The 21,898-nt window shown below is 38.4% G+C and overlaps 1 protein-coding gene across 1 annotated transcript in view; it reads right to left on the bottom strand.

Moving 5' to 3' along the window:
- Positions 1-21,044, bottom strand: part of SPTLC1 (serine palmitoyltransferase long chain base subunit 1) — a 35,073-nt gene extending 14,029 nt beyond the window's left edge. The window contains exons 1-6 of the mRNA XM_059491961.1: positions 20,960-21,044; positions 19,229-19,336; positions 10,476-10,570; positions 5,762-5,855; positions 5,234-5,306; positions 753-885 (exon numbers count right to left, since the gene is read on the bottom strand). Of these exons, the coding sequence (XP_059347944.1) occupies positions 753-885; positions 5,234-5,306; positions 5,762-5,855; positions 10,476-10,570; positions 19,229-19,336; positions 20,960-21,022 (566 nt within the window). The 5' untranslated portion in view covers positions 21,023-21,044. The remainder of the gene's footprint in view (positions 1-752; positions 886-5,233; positions 5,307-5,761; positions 5,856-10,475; positions 10,571-19,228; positions 19,337-20,959) is intronic.
- Positions 21,045-21,898: the final 854 nt, after the last annotated feature.

Here is a 21,898-nt window from a genome sequence, read left to right as displayed (position 1 = left end):
AAAATGCATGGGGAAAATCTCTGTCTAAAAACCAAATGCATTGATAGAAATTAGTAGGTATTATATTTGAAACTGGTATTTCTTCATATTTTTGATAAATGTTCAAGCTAACCATTTGCAAATCATAGAAACACTGAGGCTATTAAAGACCTAAGGCACTGAAAGAATCAGAGGACACAAAAAATCCATCAACTCTTACTAAATCCAAACCCTCTTCGCAGCAGTAAATTGAGTACTGTTACATTGTTTCTCTCAGCTATTGAATCTTCCCTAGACAAATCATGACTAGCTATTCTTAGGTACCAGATACTGGACCTGCCAAATCATTTATTTGCTTCTGCATAGCTATTCTTCTGTTATTTTATTATGCAACAATATTTATCCAACTACTCCGTTGCAAATAGACATGAGAGGCTTTTCACCTCCAGCTCTTCTGGAAGAAAGGTAAAAAGCCAGCAGTAGACAGGAGAAAAGCAAGTGTAACTGTATAATTTAAGAAAAAAAATAATTTCTAGAATTACATTAGTATTTGGATGTACAAGTTATTTTGCTTCTTTTGCAGCTGAGTGCCCACATCTGAGCTTTCACAATGAATGCACTAACTCATTTGTAATATTTGGCACAGAAAAAATATTTGAACATTGTACTACAAAATGTACTACTTGATCAAAACCAGCAATATTTTATATTTTTCAACAGTATGTTTAGCAATCATTAAAATAAGAAGAAAACCATTAGAAAACAATACTTACACAAATACAATGTCCCCTCTCTTTGAATATGCAGGGATAGCACTGGCAATTGTTGCAAATCCATATGAGTATATAATAGCTTCCTCTGTCCTCATGAATTTTGCTAGCCGTTCTTCTAATTCTAAGTGCACATCTATTTGAGAGAAAAATCAAAAATCTATTAGATAGCTAGCTTGTTTTCACTTAAAAAAATCTGTCATTACTTTTAGAAATCATCTAATTGAAGCAAACAGAACATTTATGTGCAGGAATAGTATTAAAACAAGTAACTTCCCAAATCCTGGTTGCAACCATTCCAGCTTCACTTAAACTGACAAGTCACTTCTTATTAATCACAGGTTTTGACAGATCTGAAAATATTTATGCAACATGTTTCTCTAATGTTCTTACACCAAAGTTGTTAAAATTGTGACTACTTGTGACTACATCAAAAATGATGCAGCGTTCTTGGACTGCGACTAGAGAGCGCAGTTAGTACAGTCAGGAAACAAATTATGTAATTTATAGCAATTGATGAGGTCCTGTTGGCAAACCATCAGTCCTTCCAAGCTGATGCTTCCCCTATATAAACACAGCTATCATTATAACAGAATACTGCTCTTGTCAGGCTACAAGTCATAAACAATTTCCCGAACACACTCTAGCCCATTGAAAAGGTCACACCTCCAAGCCAGAGATTATTCAGCCTTAAGATACATTGACCCAATCAAACACACACCATTTCCCAAACCAATTTGGTCAAAGTGACGCATATCAAAAATGAAAATATTAAAAATTGTAATACCACATGGTGATTGGATTGCAGCAGAAAGTTAACCACAACATTAAGTATTCTGCCTAAGCAAAATAACCTGTATCAGACAAACTGTTATTATCATTGTCTAACACTATTGCTACTATCTGCTTCTGCTAGCAATAGACAGATAATTATGCCTTTTGTCAACTGGAAATAAATAAGATCAAATGCAAACAGAGATCATTACTGTGTGATTTGAAAGACCACTCGTGGGCAAGTGTTTCCTTTTTGCAATTACTGGAAGTTTACTGAAACTAAAATCAAATAAAGCAACATCAGTTATATGTACAGATTCTTCCAATAGACTGTGGGGCATAGTTATAAGTGTTGGCTCTTTCTGAGCAGACACCAACAGAAAGGGTGCAGAAAGGAAGGATATCGTATAAATCCAAATTTTGCCATACTAAACATATCTAGCATAATCTTTCCCCAAAAGGACACAGCCGTCTGACGTATTTATTAATTAAAGGAAAGGGTATTTATTCAAAAACAACAGCCTCCAATCACAGCAAAAACAATTTTATCCATAGCATGCAAAATATAAATCCTCAGCAATCCGTTCCTAATGTTTACCTGGGCATTTAAAAATGGACCAGAAAGAAATTGGTTTTCCCACTGCTTTTAAATGAAAACAGTTAACCACTCATTATTTGGAACTTTTCTTTTGCACTCTATTATTTTGATACACTAGATATACCAAATGTTCAGGGATATCTAGAATAGCCTTTCCTCTCCAAAGACTTCAGAAGGAGGATTCTGACTGGAATTCTCATCTTCTTTCTGACTGAGATTGCAAATAGTCCATTTCCAGAATATTTGCGTCTTTTTCTTGTGTCATTTCTACATGGACTTCAGAATCAATAAACAATCTTCAATCAGGCTTCCAAACAGGTGGGATGACTTTTGATTTATTGAAAGAAAAGTCCAACAAAGATCACCAATAACAAAATTTTGAAAAAAACACATTGGCCACAAAGCATTTAAAATACGGAATATAGACAACATTCAATCCAAAGTGTTTCTTTTTGAAGCCTCATCAGTAGAGAATAAAAAAATTAGGGGAAATAAGAACTGAACTACTATTTTTGAGTGGTCAGCTATTGATACCTAATGAAGAAAAATGTTTTGAGGGACCACTTACACAATTTAAGTGAAAAAGATGACAAGACAACCACTGCTCAAAATCAGAACTTGCATCCTTTTCACTGAGCCTTACTCAGGAACAATCACCATTACCCTAAGCAAGGTCTAGGCAAAAAACAGTGGGCAAAACAAGTATTGTCAGGAAGGGCAGTTAACGAATATATTCAGGTTTGTGCTTTTGTGCTACAGAAAAGAGTTTTGCAAACCTAAGTAAATTTTGCCAAGGGCAAGAATACGTAAGTTCAAAATGACATGCACTTGGCCTATCATTACATAAGGGTATGAATGCTTTGTTTAACCATGAGGTTGAAAAGTGCTAAAACAATATTAAGGTTTCATCATGATAAAATACAAATACTATCTGACTGTCCTTTATTGCAATGATTTGCTTTAGTCTGATTACTCCGCTTTGATTGGCTTAGCCTAAACAAAACTGCAAACACCACATGAAGTACATTTGCACAGAGGGAGACAACACTGACACAGCTTTCTGTGCAATTATGAAATGTTAATAAAGCTAATATTGTTAATAACTGTCATGAAATGCCTGTTTAATGCCTGTTTAGTGTATGCTCACGTGGAAGTCAAAAAGAAAAGAAATGAGAATTAGGGAGATAATACCCACAAATATGCAGGTGTATGTAAACGTACAAATATTTCATGCTCGTTACAGGATAAAGGCACAGATACATATTTCAGGGATACAAGACAAAATAAAAAATGTCTTACAAGGGACTCACTAAATCTGTTTATTACCTTCAAAGTGGCATAGATATGAAGAACCAAATCTCCATTCAAAATAAATTACAACACAGTATCTACATTTCAAATACAGAACTCTAATATTTGTATGAAATATCATCTCCAAAGAGGGGATAAATCTGAGCAGTAACAACAAACAACCATCAGTTAATTTCCATATAGGAATGTAAGAGGAAACTATGTATAGTTTTGCATAGAACATGACCCATTTACCAAAGTCCCAGTACATGAAAAAATGTGTGAAATGTTTAAGGCACACAATGATACAAAAAATGACACAATGATGTTTCTTCTCATAGATTCATAATCCTGCCATACTAAATGTTTAAAGTTAGGTGAAAATAGGAAGACAATTTCAGATTGAACAAGCAGAGCAAGAGTCTGTCTACCATTTAAAATGGAGCCTCCATGATTTTTTATGTAAATGATGATACCTCAAATGGACGAGTATAATATCACTTCTTCTCTACTGATGTGAAGTAGTAATGCCATAGATTAGATTCCTTGCTTTGTGAAATGGAGCACTTACTGAAAAAATTCAGGAGCCAATGAATAGCAAAAGCTATAGTTAACGTTTTACGTTAAGCCCTCCAAAAAAGGCAGGAAACAACCTGAAGAATCTCTCACTTATCAGAAAAAAAATCGAATTTAACCTGTCTGCTTCAAACAATTAATAGAAACAAACTAACTGAAAGATTTCATAAAATTTAAAATCAGCTTGGATTCAAAAGGTGATTATTATTCCACAAGGTTTTTTGAGCACTTGACTGTTTTGGAGGGAAGGGAAAGGCCTATGTGAATTCCAACAGACCACTGCTGAACAGTGATCACTGAGGGAATCTAGTTTCCTATAAGCTCTTTCTGTACTAATCAGTGGGCCACCAGTATACTAATTAGAAACAAATTGTGGTTCTAAGCTAATGAACAATTTCTTAGATTGATATCAAGATTCAACCCTGTTCTGATAGATAGACTTATACCATATCAAATTAGGCATAGCAACTAATTGATCACTTATGGAACTAGTCTAACTAACCAAGAAAAGCTCAAGCTTGTCTTGAATTCAAATCAAGGCTACAGGAAGCTAACTCTATGAAATAATTTGAGTATAGACACCCTCTGAATTCCATCATCTCTGGGGAGAGACTAAAAAGTTCACAAAATGCACCGATGGTTTAAGCTCGTAACTGTGCAGCAATTAATGTATAACTCTTTGGTTTACATGCAATATTTAAAAATATAAGTGCCAGTGAAGAACTATGTCCAGAACCCATTACTTAAGAACTTGCAACTTCTTAAAAAGAACCAAAAAAACCCTTTCCTTAGTAACACCTGCACAGGTTATCAGTAGAGGAAACTTCATCCTGGCTACAGAGAAGCGGTCGCAGTAGTTATCGCAGAAATCAGACTGCCCCCTTGTGGTGCCCGTAGAAAGTTAAATTAGCGCTTACATTTACACTTCCAGTCACTGTGAATTAATAAATTCTAACAGGTTTATTTTCTCTTTCTACTGTGGTTACCAGAACTAGAAAAGATTATAAACTTTGCAATTCTTTTCAAAGACCAGCATTAGAAAGAGTAAGAAAAGAGATAAAATAATAAGAAACAAAGCCAGAAAGAATAAACACTGCTAATCCTCAACTACAGTAAAATATGTGTTAGAGAACAACTGTTCTTTAGAGCAACAGGAATAACTTTTTGCTTATATATTGAACTATTTTGGCTGATTTACCAAACTAGTCTGAATATCTTTAAAGGCAGATCAAAGAAAGTTACTCACCAAAAGTACCATAGAATCCTCTGGGTCCACAAGTGCCAACACCATATTTCTTCAGAGAAGCCTGAGCTGCACTCTTTGATAGGAAAAAATTACGTGAAATGTTTCTACATTAGTTTTCCTATACACTTTACACTGACAATTTGACACTAATGTACAGAGATGACTTTTTGTATCATGTAAGATGACCCGCTTCACAGAAAGTACAATAATGTACTGAATTCTGTAACTAATTTCACCTCAAAACTACTTTAGATGACTGTTTAAGCAGCACTCATTCTAATATTTAAGGACATTAAACACTAATCTAACTTGATAATCAACTAGGTGAGCAGTAAGTACACCAGATTAAACTTCAGTAAAAACAAAACTTGACTAGCACAACATTATGAGATTTATAATCTTACTTCCCGCTTTAGCAGTATATGTTATTGATGAAGTTCAAGCTTTCAGTATTCTTTATCCAGAAATAACATACGAAGTAAAAGAGGAATAATCACACAAATAGAATAACTGGAAGGAAGAACTCACCTTAACTTTTTCATTATTCAAAAGTCCAAGGAAGTTAAATGATGCAAAGTTTATACATTCCTTGCCATTAACAGTGATTATGTGGGTGGGAGGACTGAAAAAAAAATTACAGACCTATTGTTATGAATGAAGAGTAGTCATTTTCATAAACGGTTAATACAGGAGTTCTGTTTTCAACAATAGAAGGCACACAGGTTTTTCAAGATTCCCTCTTTCTACGACTTCTGTTGCAGATGCCAAACAGTATTTAAGTTCAATGTCCAGACACAAATATACTCAACAAAACCTATATTCCTGTAATTTAATAAAAAAAACTGTAAATAGTTTCTTGAGATATTTAATGATTCCTTGTTGAAAACTTAATTCATAGAAAGATGACCCCTGAAGAGATACATAAAACTTCTCTTCTAAAAGCAAAGCGATATCTATATTCAAGAAGTACTAAAAATGAAAAGGATATCTCATCGCTCTTACTTCCAAATGAAAAATTAATTCAAAATCAGTGGTTATGTCATAAAGCAACCCCAGAATACCTATCTTCTACTGATATGGCTATTGAAATATAGGCAGTAGCTGTAAGCAGGTGAAACTATTGTATTAGCTATCATCTCAAGTTTCAAATTCGGTTTTATCTATCATGTAATCAGGAAACAGAGAAAGTCTGAAAACACACACTACTAGCAAATGAACAAGAGTGTAATATACATGAAGCAAAGGGCAAAAAATTTCTGCCCTAAAAAAATTGTGATTTGGGTAAACAAAAACAAACAAAAAAATTGGAATAAGTAAAATATTAATCCCTTTAAATACAAGCATCATATCTGTGTACTGTGTTCTATAAGCAAACCTGTTTTGGCAATTATACACATCAATACATCAATACAATAAGTTTAAAAATTTCCATTAATCACTTGAAGCGTTAAGAAGTCTCAAATCTAAGCCAAATACAAACTCCTATGTCTGTCTGCCCACTTCTATACCTGCTGTCAAATATTACAGATGAGATTCCATGCTATTCCTCAGACACAGTAATTTCCACAAGCTTTTCCCGTGTGGAAAATTAGCATTGGGCAATTTTCTTCATCAAAATTAAACAGGGCCACTCTAATTTCAAATGTCTGTGCACAGCTGTTCCAAATCTGGTGGCTGACAATATTTCAATGGGTACATTTGGTGTGCAAATAACTTTTAAGTCCAAGCTATTCACTGCAAGTTAAGAAAAACTCTGAACTGCCTGAACTTCACTTTAAAAACTCCATGATCTTGTGTTATATCTGTTCACTTGACAAAATTCAGCACGTGTTGCTTCAACTAAACAATTGCAAAAGTTTACTACACAGCTTTACAAAGCTTTCTACTAACACAGTGCACGTTCATCTTTTAAATGCTGAACGTGTCCCCACAAAGGAGCTGTCCTGCATTACAGCAGTGCATCTTCTGCACAGTAGTAGCATGATAGAAATGTGCAGCAAACTGTCTTGGGGAACTGACTGCCATTAAAAATATACCTGGATCTGTTCCTCTGTCTAGCTCATCAATGAGCCGTACCAAAGTCTGGATGTCCTAATGAGTGAAATCGTTTCACAGATGTTCACCAGAGCAGACCTGTACATATATATACATTTCGTCACTAACATGAGATTCAGTATATTCCCAGCATACTATCAAATTTGGTAAATTTACAACAATTTCCCTCACAGCTCCATCTCTCAAACCTAGAAAACACACCAATATTCACCAATAACTTGGCTGTTATAAAGCCATAGCCCTCATGAAAACTTGGCCACCCCTTTCTATCAGAATTTTACCCCAACTTCAAAAGAAACAATAACAAAAATATAAATGGAAAAGGGTATTTCAGTGAATAATTTATATAATATATAATCATACATAAAGCATTGATATTGACCGCATCATAAACCCTGCCTTACAACTAGAGTAAGTCTTTGGAAAAGGAAAACCCCGAATCATTTCTTTTTTTATCTTTGCATGTGTTTCCCTTCCCCTAGTGTAACAGCATTAGGTATCATAGTTAGGAACAACAGTTATGAGATACTGAATGATCCAGCTTAAACAGTAAATTAAAATATCATTTCAAGCTATATTCAAAGAATATGCAAGCTACTCCTTTAGAAATCTTTTAAGGACTGAGAACATGTCCACTATTCTTGGGCCTGTCACTTAAATGCTTCATATATTGAAAAAATCAGCCACAGAAGAAAAAGTTATGAAGGTATTGATGATGTGACTTCTACTTTAAAGCAGAAGAATTAGCATGAAAATTTTTCAGATGTATTGTTCTACTAAACAGATTTACATTTTCTGAGTGAGATCTCATACAACTAAGCTATTTTGCATGGATTAGTTCTGAGAAAGGCTACCACAAGGAGTAAGTAATTTCCGAACTGCTGAAAGCTGTTGTGGGTGCCTTCTTCAGCATTGGTTCAAGATGGATCACTTTTATGATTAGGACATGTCTGAGGTTTTGGCTTTCCTCTTCATTTGGCAACATTACTTGACTATGCAAAAGGAGAATATGAATGCAGGGTACAAAATGCACAGCCTGCTGAGGGAGGAGAAAATCTGCCTTACACACACAGCAAGTCAAAATTTTTACTGAAATACTTCATTTTTTTGTAGTGCTTATGAGCTTTTATAATCCCTAAATATTACCGTAAACACACAGTATTTTAAAGAAAAATGAGAGCTGTGAGGCAGTAGAACAGGCTGCCCAGAGAAGCTGTGGATGCTCCATCCCTGAAAGTGTTCAAGACCGGACCGGTTGGGGCTTGGAGCAACCTGGTTTAGTGGAAGCTGTCCAAATGGCAACAGTAGAAATGAGATAACCTTTAAAGGCTCCTTCAAATATAAACTGGTTTATGATTAGGATTTTTGTATATCATCACTCATTATAGACATTAAGACATGAAAAGAATTGAAAGAAGACTACCTCAATAGAGTCTCCCTAAAATACTAGTAAAAAAAAGGAGAAATGCTCTTGATCATCTTGATATGAAATCTGAATTATTTTTCTTCCTATATTAACTCTGGAACATGTTTTAACTTTACAGTCAAAGCTACAGTCTACAGCTGTTGAGCAACTTGTGGGGAAGTAGTCAGTTGGCAGCTTAAATATTACAAGACAAATGTCAAGTTTTCCCCATAGCCACTGTTGAGTTTAATAGCCACAACAGATTAACATTCTGTCACAATATATTTCCTAGCTATAAGCACTAGAAAGTTCTAATAATTTAAACACTTCCTGAATCACTCTAAAAGATATATTTGTTCTATTTTTTTAAACAGTCAACACTTCCTTTAGCTCTACAGTACAGCTTGTTTCAAAATTCTGAAAAATAACAGAAGAATTGTTCACATCACAGTTAATTAAAACAGGCATCACTTTTCCATGGCACTTCTCTGTGGTAGTGGAATCATCAAAAAGGACCTCACTATGACACTAAATTATTTCAAATCATTAGTGTAAATAGAAGGATATTACGAATTCTTACAAAGTAAAAGCTAATGATGAGCAAATCTGAAGATTGTAAAAAGAAGCTTCAAAGCAATTTCTGAAATAATGTGACTCTTGCTTAAGTCATCAGACATTTTAAAAGCCTTGTAACACATGAAAGCAACACTGAGCCATAAATTTCCTCACAAAACAGCTTTACCAGACAGCATTTCCTATTCTGATTGTCCAAAGAAAAACAGCTTTTCATTAAGTGTGTGCAGGGCTTGGGGTAGAGTAAATTTTCTTAACAATGACTGCTGGTATGGGGCTGTGTTTTGGATTTGTGCTGAACAGAGGGTTGATAATATAGAGATGACTTTGTTATTGCTGAGTATGGGCTTACACACAGAGCCAAGGCCTATTCTACTTTTCATACAGCCATGCTAGCAAGGAAGTTAGAGGTGTATGGGAGTTTGGGAGGAGACACGGCCAGGACAAAGTGACCAAAGGGTCCATCCACACGACATGCTCAGTATATAAAGTGGGGGAAAGAAGGAGGAAGGAGGGCACGTTTGGAGTGATGTCATTTGTGTTCCCAAGTAACTGTTATACGTGATGGGGCCTCCCTGCTGTCCCGGAGATGAACACCTGCCTGCCCATGGGAAGCACTGGATGAATTCCTTGTTTAGCTTTGCTTGTTTGCATGGCTTTTGCTTTCCCTGTAAAACTCTTCATCTCAATTCATGACCCTTCAAATTCTCTACCCAGTCCCACCGATGGGGAAGTGAGTGGCTGCATGGGGTTTGGCTGTTAGCTGGGGTTAAACCAAAGAAAAGTGCCAAGTGGCTACAGACAAAGTTCTTTAAAGTGATTAGTGAATATGTAAAAAAGTAGTATCCACCTTTGCAGGTCTAAGTCTATGTTTTCAGGAAATATGAAACAAATTAATGCAAAACAATAGAGAACCACAATGAAGGCAAAGATACAACATTCCTTTTCTCACCCCCAATACTGGGAAAAAAAAAACCAAACCAAAGACAACATTTAAACTAAGAAAGATTTTCTTAGTAAATACTCTTGATAATGTTACAAACCCAAGACGTCTTCAGAGACAAATTCAGTCCTGCTCTCTCAAAGTGCAATTCATTTATTAAAGGTTTTAAGGATATGGAGATGCTTAATGAGCAATATGCTGCTGAATACGGATATCAAGTATTTGAGTCGAAATAAGTAAACAGAATTTATTTTGGTTATATTTACCCTGAAACAATGTTGTAATTGAGAGCTGGGTGATCTTTTGGCACAGGAGGTACAAGAGGCTCTGGCTGCCATTCCTCAATCAACTCTTCTTTTTCCTGATCAGGAGACAAGAAATACTGTTTGAGAAGGGATTCCCCTAGAAAATATATTATGCATTAATAAGCAGTTGATAACAATTGTATTCAAAATAATGTATACTAGTACACGCCATCTTTCTGAGACACTTAAAATTGGTATTACCTCAGAATCTTTATATGCGAGGCCCACAATTATGAAAACAGAAAGGGCATAAGATATAAAGAAACAGACCAGATGTGTCTGTGTATTAAAGATCTTACACTATAACCAAGAGATGAGATACTAACATGACATCCCTGCCAAATTTTAATCAATACTGTTCTATTCAATCTGTTAAATATGAAAATTCTCCTCTACAGTTTATGCAACTGAATATGAATTACATAAAAATTTTATATAGATTGCCTCAATTTACATTCTTCAACAGTGCTGTTTCAAGAATAATGGCATAAAAATATTTAGCAAAGTAACAAATATGTGAGAAGGAGAAAAGCTGTCAAATGCTCAAGTAAAGGTAACAACAACTACTAAATCACATATTCTACACCTAACCATGGAGGAATACTGAGGTCACATTAATTTTCAAAGTAGTACCTAAATTCAGGTTAATCTTAGAGTGGAACCATAACCATAGCCCAAGAAAGAAAATTACATCTTCACAACATTAGTGGGCATCTCTGTACCATATTACTGTCTGGGTGGAAAATAAAAAACCAAAGACATAATTTTACACCAAGGGTGCTAATCCACCACACTGCAAGCCAGCAGCTGCTACTCTGCAGTCTTCTCCCATCCAAACCTTCCTGTTTCTTGCGCTAGCAGAAGCAGTTAAAAAAAAGCAGACAAAAGCCTCATTCAGATCCAGATGAAAACTAAGTCAGCAAAAGCAGGACGGGATATATATCTAAACTAGAACCCACAAGAGTCTCAATCCCAACCTAGACTATTGGGATGCTATTGGGAAAACACACCCTGTGTTGCAGTTGCCCAGCAGTATCTTACACCTTTCCAAAAGAGCTCAAAAATACCTCTCACAATCAAAAAGCAGGACGTATGTTCATGCAGCCTTCACTCTGCTCCTGCAGTAGCTGTCAAAAGGCCCCAAATCCCTAATGTACAGTGTCTGTAGAATCAAGAGTTTTGCATTCATTTTGGAGCAGAGGGTTGTTGGCTGGTGTTGTGTTTCATTTTGGTTTGGGGTTTTAGCAGGGGAGATTTATTGGGTTTTGTTTTTATTAGGCAGCAGAATAAATCAGGTGAGAAGTGGGTGCAGCCTGCCTGTCAGTTATGGAAGAATAAATAAGAGCTTTATTTGACATCAAATGCCTTAGAGAGAAAGACTTCAGGTCTTTCAGGACTATGTGGTATTTCTTCTGTTTGGGACCTGAACACAGAACATTTTAACAGCTTTAAGGCAGAGCAGGCAACATAAAATTCATTTTCTTCAAAGAAAGCAGAATTAAAAGCGTGTAGGCATGTATTTAGCTTTTTTCATTAAAGTCAAATTTTTGAGCTAAGTGTGCAAAATATCATCAAACAGCTTAGCTGTTGAGGACACAAGCTCAATTAAAATACTTCTGTCAAGGAGTTTAGCAGAAAGAAAAAAAGGTATGTACAGATGGACACTGCAACTACAATAAATTAGCACATTCCAATTACAGTTAAGATCTATGAACATAAAGATAATAAGCAATTCCTAATTAGTATTTCTATCCCCCACTCACATTCATTTCTAAGAAGTTTCTACTCTTCCCTTTAAAATCTTTGCTGCACACAAACTGAACAGCACAGGTTACAAGCCACAGATGAGATATAGCAACATCCTAATTTTTCTCTTCTACTGTATATTCTCTTAGAATATACAGGAGAAATGTAATTGTCCTTTCAAATAACACCATTTCATTAATTCTAGCTCACATTTGTTCTCCTCATCCATTACACAGCATTTTGCTTTTTCATGGACATAGACAAACATTTGCATACTCACATCTTATGTCATCTGTTTCCACTAGCTCTTAGCAGAGATGGGGACTGGAGACATTGATGATTAAAATACGCATTGCTCTCAATCTAAACAAGCCCCACAAGGGTTTGCAGTGCTGACTAGCCACTGCAAACCCTTTCCTCCTTCCATTCACCAAATACCTCACTACACTGGCCTGCCCTTCTCACTGTTCACGATAAACACGGCCATCTTCCTTTCAACAAAAAGACAGGGCAGAAGCAGACTTTCATGTAGCAACCTAACATCAGAGTACTTTTATCTTTTACCTCCTAAACAGATAAAATTTCACACCAATATAATAAATAAAAGTTAATTTTCAAACATAGAGAGAAACTATCTTTTAAATTCACATTGTAATGTCCTCAATATGTATTTGATTTGCATATTTCTCCTTAGTTTGTTGCACTGAAAACATTCACCTGATGAAGAGAATGAACTCAAAACTTTGTTTCCACTTTCTTGGACTGCAGTGTACGTGAACTCATCCCCCAACTTTTCCTCTTGCCCTTTTATAATTACTTTTAATTTGTATAAGCAATAAATAAAATATACATAACATTATAAATTGTATATATTTTATTTTATAGCTAATACATAACAAACATGAAAATATAATCTCTAAAATGCTCATAACTATATCGTATAAATTACAATATACATACCTTTTTATACATTTAGCTTTAGGCTTTCTGACTCTCTGAACCCTAACCATAATGGAAGCTTGGTGCAGAAGCTGAAGTCCCCACCTCCATGGGTGTCCCATATTAGAACCGTGTGGAGGCAACAATGTTGGTACCTTGCTGTGATCTCCTAGGCATGGCTTTTCCAGCCCCAGTATCCCTTGGACTCTGAACTTTCTGGCTCTCTGAAGCCTAATCCTACATGCAGTAGAATCCTGAATTCATTTGTGCACATTTACACATAAAAATATCTAGAATCTGCTTTTCTAAATACACACAGATACCCACCCATACATATACAATGGTTTTGGGTGGTTGCATTCTACTGTGGATTTTACTTTTTAATTGCCATATACCTTGGGTAAGGAAAATATTAGGGTGTAAACACATTCAACCCAAATTATTTAAAAAAGTTTCCTTGTTTACCCAGGTTCTTAAGAAAACGTAGCAATTCTGTTTATGAAAACAGTTCTTAGCTAGCATTAGTGTTCTGAAACTATATCACACATACATAATCTACATTAATATCAAAATATTAATAAAACTTTTTATTTACTGGTCCTCAAATAAGTCTTTAATTTCACAGTATTCCTAGACTCATGTTACCTAATGGGATAAACTGGCACAAATAATGGGCGTGCCAGTTAGAAATTTCTTTCTTTCAAAGTATTTATGTATGCCCATACATAAGAGAAATTGTACCTACTTACGGAGTCTCAGCTCAGAATTACTGAAAACCTTAACAAAAGCAGACTACTTCTGCTATTCCCTATAGAACAACATCTGATTAGTCTATGCTGGACCTGCAAAACACCTCTCAAGGTCAATGTATTTCTCAGCCACACATTAAACATTTGTCTCCAATTTTCCAGCCTCCTGACTAGTATCACTCAAATAAAATGCATCCCACACTACTACTGCAATTATTAGTGGAAATTCTAAAACCAAAGAAAAAAACTATTCCTTCCATTTGCAAATGGGAAGATGTGACTCTTAGTACTTCAGAGATTTTGAGAGAAAAGCTCAGTAACATCACCATTTATTGCAGAGTGAAAGACAAACAGACCTGCAGGACAACCTTCCTTTCACACATAGCTAAATGCTGCCATGCAAACTTCTACAGCCCACTCCAGTCCTCATTGTCACTTTGTCACTTTCTACACATTTTACTTTGTGTGAAAGCCCATAAGAATCTATGTCTAGCACCCTGTATAGCCATAGACTTATGTATGTTTCCTAAAACACTGAACTATCAGGAACTTACAGTATCAAAGAAACACTCCACCTTTTAATTAAAGATTTGGGAGATAATGTTTTCTAAAAGAAGCAGTAGGAATACTTACAAACTCTATTACCAAAGCATAAGAGTTGGCCAGTTGAAAGGTGATTTCTGCACTGGATTTCACAGTACTCTTGCTACACATTTAACTGAGCCTAGAATCCACCATCAGGGTGGATTTCTTCATGATTTTAGAAGCATGACTCCTAAGTGCACTAGGTTGCACAATATATAATTTCCTTCTTGCTCCCCAGGACTGACTTGTCCTAACAGACCACTAAGATGGCTGTGCAGTAATTGTATTCTTTAATATTTATTATGTGGAGCCAGCTCTGCTCTGGCAGCATTCCCAAAAATAACTCACAAAGAAACTTCCAGTACCATTACATGAGTGGCTGGCACAAAAGTAGTGTGTGCTCTACCACCTGAGCAGGCCTGTCTCCAGTGGCTATACCTGAGTAAGCTGGTATTTCTTTCCAGTGTGGTAAAGACTGGACACCACAGCATGACTCAAACTAGAAGGAGACAGAAAGCAAACCAGTAGCAGTCTCCTTGCTGAACAGCTGGCATGCTTCTACATGTACATGAACACACACACAGAAGTCTGGCTTTATGGATCCTGTATTGTATGAACCAGACTGGACTGGGTCTGGCTGTGATGGTGGGAATTTCCTTCATAGCAGCTCACACAGTGCTGCTATGTTGGTATGTCTTTTACCAAAACAATGTTGGTAAAAGACTAAAGTTCTATTTCTTGCTGAACAGCCTTTGCACAGTCCACACTCTCTTCCCACAGTGAACAGAGTGGTGCATGCCTGAGAGATTGTGAAAGAACAAAATCAGGTTTGTACTAATAAAAAATAGATTTCATACTGTATGATGTCACACAGCAATAAAAAGGAGAAGAGAGGCTTTAAGGAATTTAGTCACCTTTTGTTTGGGAACTGTCCGATATTGGTCCACCCACTGGAGGTGGTGAGTGCGACATTACTTGTCTTGTTTTCTGTCTTCTTACACTTTCCTTTGCTTATTAAATAATTCTACATTCACTCACAAATTTTCTTGCTTTTACTCTTCCTTTGCTTTGTGAGCAGCGTTCAAGCCGACTGGGGTTAATCCACAACACAGACTAGTGCAGATTTAGCGCCAATTAGGTGCAGATTTTTCATTAAGTTTAAGGAGAAGGCATGTCTCTCTCTGTGTTCACAGCTATTCCCCTACACAAAATACATGAGCTCTCTTCCCAAAACTGTAGATGAAGAAATGGAATCATTCTGTGACTCTGATATATCAGTTTGCTTAATTCCTTCAACTGTAGAAGATGTATTCACACTATTGACACTACTGCATTTATGCTTACGTTCACTGAACCTGTAGACAAGACTTTCCCTTCCAAATACAGTTCTTCCTAAAGCAACCACTACTTCCATCATCAAAGATCAGTGATAGAGTCTGCTACTCTAACTTGCACTGTCTTTGGGGCTAGCCAACTTGAACACAGGATCAGAACAAAGAGCATTTCACCCATGCTATTTTTTTTTTTTTTTTGCCATCAAGATAAAGGTAACGAGCCAGTGGTGTCTAACAGTCAAACCCTTCACTCCAATACGGGTCACAGCACTCTGTAACTTTTTGCGTCTGTAATCTGCAGTGTGAATCAATGTATCTAGACTATATACAAGGTAATTCTTGATGCCCGGTTGCATTTTACTAGTATTCACATTCCTTTTCACCCTGTAACCTCAGAAAAGATTTTATAAATCTCAACAAAATGATGACAACAGTAACATATTTGCATGCTTCTATTTTTCAGAAAGCCTGTTAACAGCTGTCCTTACAGAGAATTTTAATACTAATACTATGGATAAATGTCATCCTGCAAAAGTAAGGTTATTTAAGCTTAAGCCATTTCCACATTTTTCCTCCTGACACCTTTCTAAACCCTTTCTTCCACTGTAGCAGACTGGCTACATGTGCAGTCTCCCAGTTGTTTACTGCCCTCAGTTAAACAGACACAGAAAAATTTTCTTCCCCACACAGCACTATTAGAGATTTGTCTGCGTTCTTTCCTCAGCTTCAGCAAAATGGTCAGTCATGAATTAAGAAGATGACCTGCAACTGCATGATAAAATCCAAGAAGCATATAGAGATATATGAGCCAATTTCTTACTTTGTAAGGAAAAGACAGGTTTCATCTTTTTGGGATCACCAATTATCCTAGAGTTGCAAAGAGCCTTTTCCTGCCTTCTACTGCAGAGAGAATGACTTAAAACCAAAAAAAAGTATCCTCCAAAATACTAGAAATTAGTACTATCTGATGCACAAAAACTCAAGTAGATGAACTATACTAGTTTCTGGATGGACAATCTGGGCTTACATTAAGGCAGCAGCATGTCTTCCTAGATGATATGAGCACTCAGCGTTTCACCACACTGGAGCTCCCTTTGCATTCATTCCTCCTCTGTATTCTTATCACAGATGGCAAACTTCAAGTATCCCATGATCAATTCAAACTCTTCCATGCACAAAACTGAACCAGCCACTGTTGACTCCTGCTTAGTTCACTTCCTGTCTCCAGTCGTAGAAGCATTTGGGTTGGAAAGGTCATAAAGCCCATCTAATTCCAATATCCTTGCCATTGGTAGGGACAATTTCCACTAGACCAGGTTGCTCAGAGCCCCATGCAATTCAGCTTTAAGCACCTTCCAAGGATAGGGGGCACCCAACACTTACTTGGGCAATCTGTGCCAGTGCCTCACCATGCCCACAGTAAAGAATGCCTTCCTAGTATCTAATCTCAACTTGCCACTTTGAAGTCATTCCCCCTTGTACTATCACTACATACTCCTGTAAATAGCGTCCCTCTGTCTTTCCTGTAGGTCCCTTCAGGAGCTGGAAGGCTGCACTTAGGTCATCCCTAAGCCTTCTCTTTTGCAGGCTATCAATCCCAAATAATTCTCTCAGCATTTTCTCATAATAGAGGTGCTTCATCCCTCTCATCATCTTGGTGGCCCCCTCTGGACTAACTCCCACAGTTCCATGTCCTCCCTGTGCTGGGAGCCCAGAGCTGGATGCAGGTTCCAGGTGGGCTCTCCCCAGAGCAGAGCAGAGGGGCAGAATCCCCTCCCTCCCCTGCTGCCCACGCTGCTCTGGATGCAGCCCAGGACACGTTTGGCTCTCTGGGCTGGGAGTGCCCATGGCTGGCTCATGTCCAGCCTCTCACCCACCAGCACCCCCAAGCCCTTCTCACAGGGCTGCTCTGCATCTGCTCATCCCCAGCCTGTGCTGGTACCAGAGGTTGCTCTGACCCAGGTGCAGCACCTTGCACTTTGCCTTATTAAACCTCATGAAACTCCCATGGACCCACTTTTTGTCTTGTTCCCTCGAGTGTGTCAGCCACAGCACTCAGCTTGGTGTCATGTGCAAAATTGCTGAGAGTGCACTTGATCCCATCATCTAAGCCATTAACTAAGATCTTAAATTAATTAAGATATTAATTGAGATATTAAATAACGGTGATGCCAGTACAGATTCCTGAGGGACACCTCCTGTCACTGATGTCCATTGGGACTCAGAGACAACGGCCGCTACCCTTGGGGTGAGACGGTTGAACCGCTTTCATATCCACCTGCCATCACATCCATTTCTCTCCAGTTTACAGAGAAGGATGTCAAGGGGGACCAAGTCAAAGGCTTTACACAAATCCAGGTAAATTACACCTGTCCACCTTCTGTTGTTCACCAATGGACTCACTCCATCACAGAGAGGCTACTAGGTTGGTCAGGCAAGACTTGCCCTTGGTGAAGCCATGCCGGCTGTCTCAAGAAATACCTGGTGAAGTGTTCTTCAGAACACTCTAACCTCGTTTAATAACTGCTCTCCAAATGAGGACTCTGCCTGCAGTTTTGCTTACAATTATAGACTTGTGCCTACAGTCCTTGCATCATCCTGCTCATTAATGAATTACACTAAGTGCAAACCCTTAATGCGCATCATTAGTGAGAATAAGATCAAAAAGCATGCAAACACATGATATAGATAGGAATTGCATATATCCATAAATATCTTTCACAAACTTTCTGTAGTATCATGAAGAAATTTCAGTATTTTATCCTATTTATAAGGGATATCACTACTCTGAAACTAGTCCAGGGAGACCTTCAAAACAAACTTTATTCATTTGTGATAGTCTACAGCCAGAAGTCAAGAAGAAATTCCAGTCTTCACAAGTATGGCCTTTTTATTTTCTCAGGATGACATTGCAAAAGAAGAAAACTGCTGCTAAACTACAAATTTTGTGGAACCCACTGTAAACTCTCAGAGTTATTACTCATAGACACCACATATACAGCTTGAGCATTTTCCTACCATCTACAATTTTACAGTTCATTTTGCTTGGTGGGCATTTTTAACATAGCTCTTTCATTTTTAAAATAAAGCCCTCCATTGAGTAGAGCTAATGACAGCTTTTCATAGCTTAAGAGTCATTGTCATATCAGTTTTCTTATTTCTCGGACTCTCAAACACAGTGCTACTTTAAAAGCACAAACTGACACGTTTAAGCAACAAGCAGTTCCCAAGTCCAAAGTAAGCTTACCCTTGGAAGTTAAGAAAAAAAAGCAGGACCATTTATAATGCAGCATTGGTTCAACACCTAATACATCAATTGCTACAAACTGTTTCTCTAAAGAGAAATACTTTTTCATCATACCTTAAGTGTTAGATCTGATCGCTCTTGAAGTTTATATGTCTTGGAGAAAAGAAGTCTGATTATCCATAGTATTAGAATGCCTTCTAAAATGAGATGGTAAGCTGGAGCCTGAAAACAAAAGTACAAAAATTAGTCTAGAGAGAATTCTATTTGAAGCAGACACAATACAACCATTTTGTCCCTACTAGCAGACCCAGATAAAACCCAAAGCTGATCATCAGCTGATATATTTCTAAATCAGTAAAAATTTTAACTATATGAAAGTGGAATGTTTTTCAGCTATTACTTGTAGCTATTAATTCAAGTTTGAATGGATTTAGTCTGTTGTTCAAGGCCATTAAGTCATACAGGTTGCACCAGCCAGCACCTGTGAAGACAGGCAGCCTGCAAAACAAGCAGAAGTATCCTGAGAGCCTGAAAGTCTGTGTGATCCATACAAAGCCACTACAAATCTCCATTTCTGTAACCTACAGTCCACCAGCAGGGACAGCCAGTATTTACAAGGAAAGACAATTCTGTTCTTATAGGCAGCTTCAGTCAGTTTTCCAGGCACTTTGATCAGGTTTAAAACAACTGAGCTCAAACAGCTTTGTCCTTATGTCCTTTACTCTCTTGTGTGGACACAAAGTCTGGGAACACACAAAGCAAACCAGAGCTGATGCAAGTTAAAGTTATCCTCTTTCAGTGTTTGGGGGACAAAAACCAGTGTACTCTAGCGGCACAGCTAGTTTGAAGTAGATGTGAAGATTAATGATGAGTTTAGTTATTCCATTTCAGAAAGGCTCCTGTCTATTATTTTTAAGACACTAAAAGTGCACACAAACGAGCACACTCCTTCTTCAAGTCAGGGGAATTGCTCCCACACATCAACATTTTTGGAGGTATCTGACCTGCCAACAAAGCAGAACTCACCATACATCCAGAAACTAAAGTAAATTGGATGCAAGCTTTTAAAACCAGTAAAGAGTCCTATGGCATATTAAACAGCAAATAACAAATGCTACCTATTGCAGAGTACGTTTCTGTTTACTAAACATATTAAGAATACGTACATAACACGTATGACAGGACATCTAAAGAACACACATTATACTCCCACTGAAGTCTCTGTGCTTTTCAGTGCCTACAATTATCCTAGATTCAGTGCACTAGAGCATGCTACCTGCTCCATTAGCCAAGCACTTCTATATTTGGACTGCAAATCTTGCATACACTCTTTAAAAGTTACCACCCTTTCAAAAAAGGAAGGAACACAAAAACACCGCCTATCATCAGGACATCCTTTTTAACATCACGAAACAAAGCCTGGGTACAAACACGCACAGCTGATGTTTTCCAGGAGGGAACTGAAGCCCAAACATTTAAACGCCGTTTCTTCCTTTGCAAACGACATTTCTAAGTTACAAACCTTGACCCCAGTAAAATCCTGTGAACCTTAAGGCTTCATGCTCTGCTACACGCCCTAAACGTCGTTTTATAAAACTAGAAACTAAAACTAGAAACAAGACGTGCGTGTATATTTCCAGTATACAGCCGTGGCGCACTCACACATACCCACGATTCAGCGAGCGCAGCCCGACCCCGCAGCACCGACCCGCACCCAGCTCCCGATTCACCACCCAGCACCGCCCACCGCCGCCGTTCCCGGGGCAGCTCCGGCGGCACCTCCCCGCTCCCTGCGCCCCAAGCCATCCTCAGGCCGCCCCGCTCGGGGCGCCTGCCCGGCCGCACCTCGTAAAAAGCCTGGACCATCTCCACCAGCACCCACTGCTGCCCCACGCCCGCCGCCGCCATGGCCGCGCCGCCGCTTCCGCCTCTCCGCCCACGCGCGCCGGGGCGGGCCCGGCGGGGCGCAGAGCGCCCCCTTGCGGGCGGCGCGGCCCCCGCTGCCCTCAGGGGAGCGGCGCCTGTGGGGCTCCGTGCGCGGCCTTCCCCTGCGCGTCCCGGGCCGCGGGATATTGCCCCCATACCGCTCCAACCTGCTGTGTCCTGTGGAGAGCTTCGTCAGGGAGCGAGGCTGCATCAGAGAATCACTAACTCTCAGAATCGGTCACATTGGAAGGGACCACAGCCGGTCATCTGGTCCAACCTCCCTGTTCAAGCTGAGCCATCCCAGAGCGTGGGATTGTGTCCAGACAGTTCTTGGATCTCTCCAATAAGGGCGGCTCCACAACTTCTTTGTGCAGCCTGTTCCAGTGCACAGTAAAGTTTTCACATCCAGGTGGAAATTCCTGTGTTACAGTTTCCTCTGTAACATTGCCTCCTGTCCTGTTGCTCAGCGCCTCTGAGAACAGCCTGACTCCATTCCCTTTCTGTCACCCTCTTTAAACACTTATATACATAGATGCACCCTTCAGTGTTGACTAAACAAAATTAGCTACAAATTGGACTTGCCTAAGAAGATGAACATGGATATATTAATATGTACTTCCTCACCACATTTCATGCCTGGTTGAACTTGCTGGAGTTAGCTTGGTGCTGCTTCCTCCACACACACAGGCTTCCTCAGCCCCACGCTGCCCTAGGTGCTTGCAATGGGGCACTGCCTTGCAATGGGGCAAGGGGCACATCCTGTGCCTTTGTGTCTCATCCACAAATATTACGTTTGACACCTCCGTATCTGTAACTGGTGAATTCATCACTGGAAGGAACAATTGCTCAGATACTTGG

Source organism: Ammospiza nelsoni, chromosome Z, assembly GCF_027579445.1.
Source record: "Ammospiza nelsoni isolate bAmmNel1 chromosome Z, bAmmNel1.pri, whole genome shotgun sequence".
NCBI lineage: Eukaryota > Metazoa > Chordata > Aves > Passeriformes > Passerellidae > Ammospiza > Ammospiza nelsoni.
This window is presented reverse-complemented; position numbering and strand designations above follow the sequence as displayed.